General features: G+C 37.6%; 1 protein-coding gene across 1 annotated transcript in view; it reads right to left on the bottom strand.

The window, feature by feature from the left end:
- Positions 1 to 8443, bottom strand: part of LOC136830003 (repetin-like) — a 76756-nt gene extending 68313 nt beyond the window's left edge. Inside the window, exons 1-3 of the mRNA XM_067089178.1 lie at positions 8418 to 8443; positions 8244 to 8302; positions 4604 to 4693 (exon numbers count right to left, since the gene is read on the bottom strand). Of these exons, the coding sequence (XP_066945279.1) occupies positions 4604 to 4693; positions 8244 to 8302; positions 8418 to 8443 (175 nt within the window). The remainder of the gene's footprint in view (positions 1 to 4603; positions 4694 to 8243; positions 8303 to 8417) is intronic.
- Positions 8444 to 11761: the final 3318 nt, after the last annotated feature.

An 11761-nucleotide genomic window follows, 5' to 3' on the forward strand; every position in this document is an offset into this window, starting at 1 on the left:
TTGTCCATAGAATGCATTCTGTATATTAGGAACACCTTGTCCATAGAATGCATTCTGTATATTAGGAACACCTTGTCCATAGAATGCATTCTGTATATTAGGGACACTTTGCCCATTGGATACATTTCGTAAATGAGGTACACTTTGTCCATTGAATAGTTTAGATATTAAGTACACTTCGTCCATTGGGTGCTTTTTGGGTAGAAAAGCTCCATTGGGTACATTTTCTCCATTATGCCTAAAAAAGATAAGCAGATTGAAAACTTAATGTGCTAAATATTTCATGTGCAGGTACAGAAATATGTACCAGTTCATAAGACTCAGGAGATATCTCTGTTTATATTTTGATAAAATCCTTTGGCAAAGGTGTATAGCCACTCTCATAGTGGATGGTCTTCACTTAAGCAATAAATTATGAAGACAAAGAGATTCTAATGGAACCATATTATATCGGGAAAGTGCAGTAATCAGATTAACTTACTGATATGGAAAAAGGGGTCGATGATAAGAATAGATAAGATTAGGGAGAGGATGGAGTGGTCTTGGTTAAAACCTTATTTTGTGCAGTGGGATTTATCCCATTCTATTAAGAATGGACTGAAGGAGAAAGGTTGTTTATTTATTTTGATTATTTTGTGGTTACACCCTTTCTGTTTTGAGCAAACATTAGGGAAAGGGAGAAATTAGAAAATTGATAACTGGACACCTTTTAGAGAGAGAGAGAGAGAGAGAGAGAGAGAGAGAGAGAGAGAGAGAGAGAGAGAGAGAGAGAGAGAAACTGGATGGCACACAAAGTTTTCTTTTTTTTTTTGTTTATTTTGTGATTCAACCCATTCTGTTAAAGACGAATATTTGGGGAAAGAGCAAACTGGTAAATGATAGAGAAAGAAGCTGATAGTGCTGGAAGTTTATATATTTTGTTTATATTGTGATTACACCCATTCTGACGTGGACAGATTTTAGGGCAGAGAGAAAACCTATTAACAGAGAGAGAGAGAGAGAGAGAGAGAGAGAGAGAGAGAGAGAGAGAGAGAGAGAGAGAAAGGATGGTGCACGAAGTTTGTTTATTTTGTAATTAGGCCCATTCTGATATTGACAATTTTAGGGCAGAGAGAAAATTGGTAACAGAGAGAGAGAGAGAGAGAGAGAGAGAAAGGATGGTGCGCGAAGTTTGTTTATTTTGTAATTAGGCCCATTCTGATATGGACAATTTTAGGGCAGAGAGAAAATTGGTAACAGAGAGAGAGAGAGAGAGAGAGAGAGAGAGAGAGAGAGAGAGAGAGAGAGAGAGAGAGAGAGAGAGAGAGAGAAAGGATGGTGCGCGAAGTTTGTTTATTTTGTAATTAGGCCCATTCTGATATGGACAATTTTAGGGCAGAGAGAAAACTGGTAACAGAGAGAGAGAGAGAGAGAGAGAGAGAGAGAGAGAGAGAGAGAGAGAGAGAGAGAGAGAGAGAGAGAGAAAGTAGGGGAGGTGCACGAAGCATGAATTATTTATTGAAAAAACGTAATAATTATGTTTGACGAATCAGCTGTGTCTGATAATCATTTGACCGACATCAACCGTGGTGTAATTACTACAGAAATATTTTCGAGGGTTGAAATGTCCCAGTTATTACGAACAGAATATTCATTCTTTCAGACAACCAAAATGCAACGGCTGGTACGCTTGGCCATTTGACTATAATTGTCATTATATGTTTTTAAATTTTGCAGACGTATTTTTTTGAGTGGAAATTTAATCCCCCGTTATCCGAGGTACCAGGTCGTTATGGCATGATCAATACTCCGGGTTTTTAAGCTGACGCCTTTTTTCTTTCATGTGAAGTCTAATTTGGAGATGTGATATATTTGGTTTTTAGTTTTCCGTAAAAGTAAACTATTATAGAGATGGCTATTTGTCCGTACGCACTTTTTCTGTCCGCCCTCAGATCTTAAGAACTACTCAGGCTAGAGGGCTGCAAATTGGTGTGTTGATCATCCACCCACCAATCATCAAACTTACCAAATTGCAGCTCTGTAGCCTCAGTGATTTAAGGTTAAAGTCTGGCAGCGATATAGGACAGGTCATCACCTGGCCGTGGGTAAAGTTTCATGGGCCGCGGCTCATACATCATTATACCGAGACCACCGAAATATAGATCCAATTTCGGTGGCCTTGATTATACGCTGTACAGAAAACTGTATTGCGCCGAAGAAACGTCGGCGCATTTTTACTTCTTTAAAAACGAAGTCCCCTTCTGTTTCCAGATGATTTCCATTTCAGACCCATCTTTTTTTCTCCCCCATCCCCTTAATGGGTTATTTGGTCAGTTTGGGCAAGATGCAGACACCACGAGGGGTGTCCCGTAGGCCTTTGTATCTCGACAGATTTGAGAATACGTCCATTCTGCAGCAAAGCATGTCGTAAACATATGTCGGCAACCTGTCGCTCACACATCATAAACAGGTTAAGCACAAGTCAACGACTTGTTGGTAGTCTTCACCAGAAGCTTCTTTCGATTGTCCACAGAATCGGTACTCAGTTGCTTTCGTTGACTTGTTTTCAACATGTATGTGGTATGTATTCAATGAGTTGCCGACATGAGTTTATAACGTGAATAAAGGCGCTTGTGCTACTCCTGTTACGGTCCGAGTTTTGACATGGTGACACAAGTTAGTATCAAAAAGGAAACTTAAAACTTCATCGAACGTTGGTGTTCACACAGGAAATAGTTTTAAAAACCTCCTCATCCGCACTTAGATCGTTATACAAAGTTTGGTTTTGACTTTTAGATCTATCTCAGTTTGTTAACAGCAAAGTCTGCACATGGAATCTTCTTTTGACTTTGCTGTTCTGCCTTTCCATGTTGAACAAGGCAAAAATGTACTGATTTTTCACTAGTCTTGAGTCTTAAGGGTCTGACGGTAAATATCCCCAACTAACGTCACTGAATCCAGTCGTGATTGGCTTCTCATGCTGCTCGGCGCACGCCATTGGTTATCGTGATATCGGCTGCTGATATTCATCCTCAGCATAAAAAAAAAAACATAAAAATAATAATAGATAGAGGAGCAATGACGGGAGACAGTGGGCTTAAAAATCGAAAGGAGGAGAGATGCAGTAAATTAAAAAAATGGGTCAGACCGATATGTTTCAGGACCACAAAAGTTCTTTAAATTCAAGCTTTGTATTCAGTCAGAGTTTTGATGACAATTACTATAAAGGACCATTCGTGTTACGTTAATGTTGCCCGTTTTTTAATCACGATTGGTGGAAATTGAATGCCGATTGAAACTGAAATCTGGAGCGAGAGATAGAGATAGAAATTGATCCTGAAATCTGATAGAGTTCGAATCTGTGAAAGCTTGTAATGCATTACTTTTGGTGAAGGGTTTAACCCGGATGAAATACGAATCGAGTAAGACTAAATGGAATCTCTTTCATTCAAGGGTTTTTGCGAAATTGCTTTCGTAATCTATGGGGATTTTTCAATAGATTTACGGGGATTTTTGCGTAGTGGCGCGATTCACTGACGCTAAATTCTTCAGCCATTTGAGAATTTGAAATGAATCCGACGTCCAGTACATAATAGTTTTAACTGTAAATCAGATTTCGTTTATTTTACATCTAAAGCACACAGGAAGTGCCATCGTGCCTCTCTCTCTCTCTCTCTCTCTCTCTCTCTCTCTCTCTCTCTCTCTCTCTCTCTCTCTCACTGGGGCATGGAGGAGGAGCAGATGGGTCTGTTCTTTGAAACTCAAGTGTGCCTCTGTGTTCAGTTCTCAGCTAGCACTCTGCTGGCCGCGAGTTCAAATCTCCGACCGGCCAATGAAGAACAAGAAGAATTTATTTCTGGTAATAGAAATTCATTTCTCGCTATATTGTGGTTCGGATTCCACAATAAGCTGTAGGTCCCGTTGCTAGGTAACCAATTGGTTCTTAGCCACGTAAAATAAATCTAATCCTTCGGGCCAGCCCTCTCTAGGAGAGCTCTTCATCAGCTCAATGGTCTGGTTAAACTAAGATATAGTTGACTTTTTGCTGTGGTCCCAAGTAGTTAGTCATGCACTTAGTTGTTAGGTGACTATTGTGGGTAGCGGCTATGAGAGAGAGAGAGAGAGAGAGAGAGAGAGAGAGAGAGAGAGAGAGAGAATACGCTATGAGGGCCTTGAAGAGGTAATCCTCACCTCACTAGGGTGAAACCATTCATGGAATATTCATAAGACATTCTCTCTCTCTCTCTCTCTCTCTCTCTCTCTCTCTCTCTCTCTCTCTCTCTCTCTCTCTCTCTCTCTCTCTCAGGTGTTCTGTGAACTGTTTTGGCCTCCTTTTGTCATAATATTTCAGAGGTTCTCTTCCATTTGTTCGGTTGCGTACAGTGTGCCACTTGATTTCAAGTGTTCTTGTGAAGTGCTTTCGTCAGACACTTAGGCTCTTCAGTTCCCCTGAGAGGGAAACACGGAGAGACAGCTTTTAGATTTAATCGTTATTCTGCAAGGGCTAAGTGGAAAAGACTCATAAAAGGTATATAATTTATCACTAGTGAAATATATCAGATTTGTCTTCCAACCTCGAATTTATGAGGCTGTTTTTGCCCATATCAACTAGTTTCTCTCTCACCTATTTCTTCTTCTTCTTCTTCTTCTTCTTCTTCTTCTTCTTCTTCTTCTTCTTCTTCTTCTTCTTCTTCTTCTTCTTTTCCCTCGTTGGCTTTTAAGCAGGTGGAAGGTTAACGGGGGTATTTTATGACCTCAATGGGAAAGCTTCGATGATAAGATGTGTCTTTAAAAAATGACATTTTTTTAGTAATTTCAGCGGCGATATAAGTGCATATCTTGGCTGATTTATATTATTTGGCACAAGATGACCTTGGTGGGCATTTTTACCAGGTTTTGTCTTTTTGTTAAAGAAAAGGCCAGTGTTCTTTTATTTGTGAATGCTATGAGTCAGGTTGAATAGTTTCTTTATATTTATTCTTGAAATGATGGATAATTTTGCTAATAACGTTGATTATCGCCAGGCTGATATTTCAAATCATAATTGCAGGCGAGATCTCTCTCCTGCAATTATGATTTGAAATATCAGCCTGGTGATAATCAACGTTATTAGTAAAATTATCCATCATTTCAAGAATAAGTATAAAGAAACTATTCAACCTGACTCATAGCGTTCATATATAGAATGTCAATATTCCTTTTATCGAGAGTGCTAGAGTAGGCTAAAATTGCATATTTTCTGTATATTTATTCTTATAGTGACATATCATTTTTATGTTACTCCTAATCATAGTATTGATTATTATCAGTTTAATATTCTATACTGTAATTCCTTAGTATTTATTATTGTATGAGTCTTTATCTTAATCTTAATCATAATATCGATTATTATCAGGTTAATATTCTATAGTATAATTCCGTAGTATTTATTATTGTATGATCTTTTATCTTAATCTTAATCATGATATTGATTATTATCAGGTAAATGTTCCACATTCTAATTTTAGGTGAGTTATTTAGACCCACAATCCCTTGAAGTCCAGCAAACTTTTTGGGAAGGGGCAGCGTGGCAGTTCGGCCCACCCACTAGCGTAGCTTAAAGGTTAGCCGAGGCTTAAAGATGACAGGTCCGGATTCTCGCCATCGACGGCTTTTCTATGGGAAACGCTGCATTTTGGAAGGGTCTTTTTTTTTTTTTTTTTTTTATAAACCTTATCTAATGTTTGAGCCTCTGGAACGTTTGGTTTTATCTTAGTAAAGAATGTTGGTTCCAGTTCAACGTTTTGGTATGATGTCAGAAAAGGTTTAGGACCTAATTTACAGCAAGTGTTTAGACTGTTTGATCAAGCAATGAGTTTTAAGTTAGTTAACGTTTCCCTTTGAGACTCGCAAACGTTTGGTGTTATTTTAGTGAAGAATTTGGGTTTTAGTTTAACGTTTTGGTTTGATTTCAGGAAAGCTTTGGGACCTAAATCACAGCAAACTTTTCGTTTTAATTATAGCTAACATCTGGATTTAAGTTAGCTAATGTTTCCCTTTTAAACTTTAGTGCTATTTTAGTAACAGTTTTGGTTTCAGTGCAACGTTTTGGTTTGATCTCGGAAAAAGTTTGGGACATAAATTGTAGCAAACGTTTGGTTTTTATTTAATAGACTTTCAAACATCTTGTGTTATGTTAGTAAAACAGTTTTGGTTCCAGTTTAACGTTTTGGTTTGATCTCGGAAAAGGTTTGGGCACTAAGTTTTAGCAAACGTTTGGTTTTTATTTTAACTAACATCCAGGTTTAAAAGTAAGCTAACGTTTCCCTTTCAAATTCTCTGACATTTGGTTTTATTTTAGTAAAACAGTGTTGCTTCCAGTTTAGCGTTTTTGTTTGATCTCAGAAAAGGTTAGAGCAAACTTTTAGGCTTTATTTTAGCAAACGTCTAGATTTAAGGTAGATAGCATCTGGGCTCTACCTCAAAAAGGCTATGGGTCTGATAGCCAACTTATGTCCTCGTGCCTTCGTAGGAAATACAGTATTCCTCTAACTAAGCGAATTTCCCCTGCTGCCAGGGACGTTTCTGTCCTACAATTCCTTCGCAGATTGGCTGAAAATGAATTTAATAGTTTTAAGGAAATTTAGTGCTCATATGTACCGACTTAGCTACTTGCTTACTGAAAGATATGAGATTTATAAGTAATCTCTGTCACTAGTTGAATAGGTTATTATTATTATTATTATTATTATTATTATTATTATTATTATTATTATTATTATTATTATTATTACGTTCCTTCATCACTCCACATTTAAATTGTGCCTTTCCTCGTCCGTCCCTCTTGTATTCTGATTTCAGGAGAAACAAGTCCTTCTCTGCCATCGTAAATGGTACAATAATTCCGAACGCCTTCCCAACTCCTCCTCCTCCTCCTCCTCCTCTCCACTGCATCTGTTACACCGAGTTCATTACGAACACTCGTCGTCCCGAAGTTTTCATAAAAGACGGACCGACAGCCGGCGGTGGTCCAGCTGGTCCAGTTGGTCCGGTTTGGAATCACTGCAGCGAGTGTAGGAGAATCCCATTAAGTTCATTATCTTTAATATATGAGCGTTCCTGCCTGTCTGTCTGTCAGTCTGTCAGTCCCTCGCCTTGACAGGGTGCAATGCAAAGGCGTGCCAATGTTCTCTCCCGAAGTCGGACGTTAGTTAGTGCCATGATTGTCACTGGAGACGAGAGGTGCCATGATGCGTGTTCAGTTTGTTATTGAAATAACTTTTGTAAAGAAATACGAATTGTATTTCTTGAAATCGCGTGAGTTATTTCAGCGTTCAGAATTCACTGAGAGAGAGAGAGAAAGAGAGAGAGAGAGCAAATACCTTGTTTTTTCAATTATACTGTAAATCTCTATTCTTAATGAAAATGACAGTTAAGTATGTTTTATATATATATATATATATGTATGTATATATATATATATATATATATATATATATATATATATATATATATATATATATATATATATATATATATATATATATATGGACATTCATTTCAGTAGTTGAGAAATGCAGTTATATATATATATATATATATATATATATATATATATATATATATATATATATATATATATATATATATATATATATATATATATAAACTGCATTTCTCAACTACTGAAATGAATGTCCATATATATATATATATATATATATATATATATATATATATATATATACATACATATATATATATAAAACATACTTAACTGTCATTTTCATTAAGAATAGAGATTTACAGTATAATTGAAAACAAGGTATTTGCTCTCTCTCTCTTTTCTCTCTCAGTGAATTCTGAACGCTGAAATAACTCACGCGATTTCAAGAAATACAATTCTGTATTTCTTTTACAAAAGTTATTTCAATAACAAACTGAACACGCATCATGACACCTCTCGTCTCCAGTGACAATCATATATATATATATATATATATATATATATATATATATATATATATATATATATATATATATATATATATATATATATATATATATATATATATATATATATATATAACTGCATTTCTCAACTTCTGAAATGTCCATTTACAGTTAAATCTCTCTCTCTCTCTCTCTCTCTCTCTCTCTGGCATCCATTACGAGGTCTCCACCCGTTGCAAAATTTTGCATTTCGGTCGCGTATTGTTCCCGGATGAAAAATGGCCATGAAACTCCATTTTTAACCATTTTTTTATTTTCGAAACTGGACCAACCACTACGTGTTTTGGCCAAGGTTGGTTTTTTAGTTCGTTTATCCTTTTTCAGCCGGATTCTGTAAATAAAACAGGTTGAATAAATATTACGACATGTATCGTATAGAAAATATTATTTTTAATTTTTACAATATTTTTTAAATCCATCTTGAATTATGAGTAGGTGGATCTGACCTGAATACATCTGGAGATGACGTCATTGCCGCCCAATCTCAAGGAAGTAGAGGAAAGGGTTCTTTTTTTTTTATTTTTGGCCACTCCTAGAGTTCCTTTGTAGGATGGGCTCCTCTGTAGAGTGAGTTTCTCTGTAGAATAGGATGAATTCCACTGTAGCATGAGTTCCTCTGTGAAAAGGATGAGATGCACTGTAGGATGAGTTCCTCAGTAGAATAGGATGAGTTCCCTCTTCAGGTTAAGTTCTGTAGAAGGAGTTCCTTTGTAGGATAAGTTCTTCTGAAGGATGTTTTCTTCTGTAGGATGTGCTCCTCTGTAGGATGAGTCTTTCTGTAAGATGAGTTCCTATGTGGGATGTGTTCCTTTGCAAGATGATTTCTTCTGTAGGATGAGTTTCTCTGTAGGATGAGTTCCTCTGTAGGATTTCTTGTGTAGGAAGATTTCCTCTGTAGGATGAGTTCTTGTGCAGGAAGAGTTCTTCTTGTGCAGGAAGAGTTCTTGTGCAGGAAGAGTTCTTGTGCAGGAAGAGTTCTTGTGCAGGAAGAGTTCTTCTGTAGGATGAGTTCTCTGTAGGATTTCTTCTTCTATAGGATGAGTTCTTCTGTAGGATGAGTTCTTGTGCAGGAAGAGTTCTTCTGTAGGATGAGTTCTTCTGTAGGATGAGTTCTTGTGCAGGAAGATTTCTTCTGTAGGATGAGTTCTTCTGTAGGATGAGTTCCTCTTTGGAATGAGTTCTTGGTCAGGAAGAGTTATTCTGTAGGATGAGTTCTTGTGCAGGAGGAGTTCCTCTGTAGGATGAATTCCACTGTAGGATGTGTTCTGTAGGATGAGTTCCTCTGTAAAATAGGCTGAGTTCCTCTGCAGGATATGTGAAAAACAGTCTTTCGAAGTGTTTCTGTGAGGTAACCCTTGGTTTTTCACAGTAAAATAAACAAGAATAGTTAAATGGAAGGTTTCTTTGCGGAGCTACAATAGTGTAGTTAGTTTTCTGTAAAAGAAAACTATTGTGCCGGCTTTGTCTGTCCGTCCGAACGTCATTCAGTCAGCACTTTTTCTGTCCGCCCTCAAATCTTAAAAACTACTGAGGCTAGAGGGCTGCAAATTGGTATGTTGATCATCCGCCCTCCAATCATCAAACATACCAAATTGCAGCTCTCTAGCCTCAGTAGTTTTTATTTTATTTAAGGTTAAATTTGGCCATAATCATGCGTCTGGCAACGGTATAGGACAGGCCACCACCGGGACGTGGTTAAAGTTTCATGGGCCACGGCTCACACAGCATTATACCGAGACCACCGAAAGCTAGATCGGGGCATTTTTAACTTGTTTTTGTTTTATTTGTAAAGTTCTATAGAAAAATTTTTTCTTATGGTTGAAATATTTTTCTTTTTAATAGAGAGCTTATCTGGCCACGGTTATTAGTTCAGTCACTGACTGGTTCACCTTCTAAATCTTTCTTATACTTACTTTTTACTTATTTCTCTAGCGGTTGAGCCTTATTGTGGCTCATTACCCTTCAAGTCAGACCCCTCCACGTCACTACTTTTTTATTATTTATTCGCTTCAGTAAGGTAATCTCTTTATCAAAGGCTCCTTAAGGATCGTCTTAATTACCTTCCATTATCAACCCTTTCATGTAAATGACCCTTCTCTCTTTCTCTCTCTCTCTCTCTCTCTCTCTCTCTCTCTCTCTCTCTCTCTCTCTCTCTCTCTGCGTATTCAGCGATAATGACATCAACGTTATGAAAGGGTAAGCTTTTGTGTGTTAATGTTCGTTGGGAATTGAAGTAATGAAGTTTTCTCCTCTCTGTTTTACGAAGAAGATTAAGATGCCTCACTGTTCCTCAGACAAAGTTAATCCAGTTGTCATCACGTTCAATGTTTTTATGTCCAAGACGAGATGGCTGGGAGTATTTGTTTCGCAGTAACCAACGATAGTAATTAGTATTACCGTTGTTGGGTACTACCAGGCTATTACTTCGAGTCATCTTGCCGTCGAGATAAAGATTTTAAACTTGATGAAAACTGGCTCCACTTCGCCTGAGGAACAGTGAAACATTTTAATCTCTTAAGCAAAACAGAAAGAAGAAAACTTCATTACTTCAGTTCCCAGCGAACATTAGCAGAGAAGTTTATCCTTTCATAATGTTGATATCATTATCACTGAATACGTAGAGAGAGAGAAAAAGAGAGAGAGAGAGAGAGAGAGAGAGAGAGAGAGAGAGAGAGAGAGAGAGAGAGAGAGAGAGAGAATTGTCAGTTTAAGAAAGGGTTGATAATGAAAGGTACCAAGAATTTAGACCATCGTCAGAGCATCCCTGGCGTAGGATTCTCCAAAAGACTTTTTATATACTAAGATACGGCAAAATAATTTAAAGAAATTGTAGAATATTGGAATGAATATTGTGTGAAGGGGGTTGGGGCGTGGGAGGGAATAGACGCTTTAGAATCTGATCCCAGGAAAAGTATTAAATGCTTCTTGGAATCTTCTCAAAGGGAATCGAGTCGTATTATTAAAAGTATTTTTCATGTTTTTCGCTTCAACTGAATCCGATTTCTTTTTCACTTATCCTGAGAGCATAATATCCGGGGGGAGAGAGAGAGAGAGAGATTATTTGGAATTGTAGTACCTTTTGTAAATATAGAGTTCTTAAGCTTCTCTTGGTTGAGAGAGAGAGAGAGAGAGAGAGAGAGAGAGAGATTATTTGGAATTGTAGTACCTTTTGTAAATATAAAGAGTTCTTAAACTTATCTTGATTGAGAGAGAGAGAGAGAGAGAGAGAGAGAGAGAGAGAGAGAGAGAGAGAGAGAGAGAGAGAGATTCTTAAGCCTGTCTTGATCCATGATAGCAACGGGATTAAAACAAAACTTGACAATAAATAAAAGTATGACAATATTATTGAATTTCCGTAAGAGGCGCCTCGTCTGGAGATCCAATATTTCTTGAAAAGAGAACTTTTCCACCAGTGGTGCGAAGGCAGGAGGACCAAGTCCACGCAAAGGTTGGATAAAACTATTGGGAGATATTTCGTCTTCCTTTTCCTGGGCCTATGGGGCTCCCCAGATCCCTAATACCCAGAGCTTCCTGCCCCTACCGACGGGTATTGCTATCTCGTGGCTTCTTGTATGGGACGGTGTCGATAACCTAGATGTTGTGACGCCATTTTTAGTAGCCATAAGCAATCAATCAATCGTTTACGGGACGAGTTTGTTTCGTTGCTATAGGGAAGATTGTATCGTATACAACGAGAACTAAAATGTTTATCTACCGTACTTCTTGGAATTCGCGAACCACTGTGATCAGTCGTCCTCCCCATCCTCTTCCAGAATGTGGGATTCTCGTC

The sequence above is a fragment of the Macrobrachium rosenbergii genome, chromosome 45, assembly GCF_040412425.1.
Source record: "Macrobrachium rosenbergii isolate ZJJX-2024 chromosome 45, ASM4041242v1, whole genome shotgun sequence".
Taxonomy (NCBI): Eukaryota; Metazoa; Arthropoda; class Malacostraca; order Decapoda; family Palaemonidae; genus Macrobrachium; species Macrobrachium rosenbergii.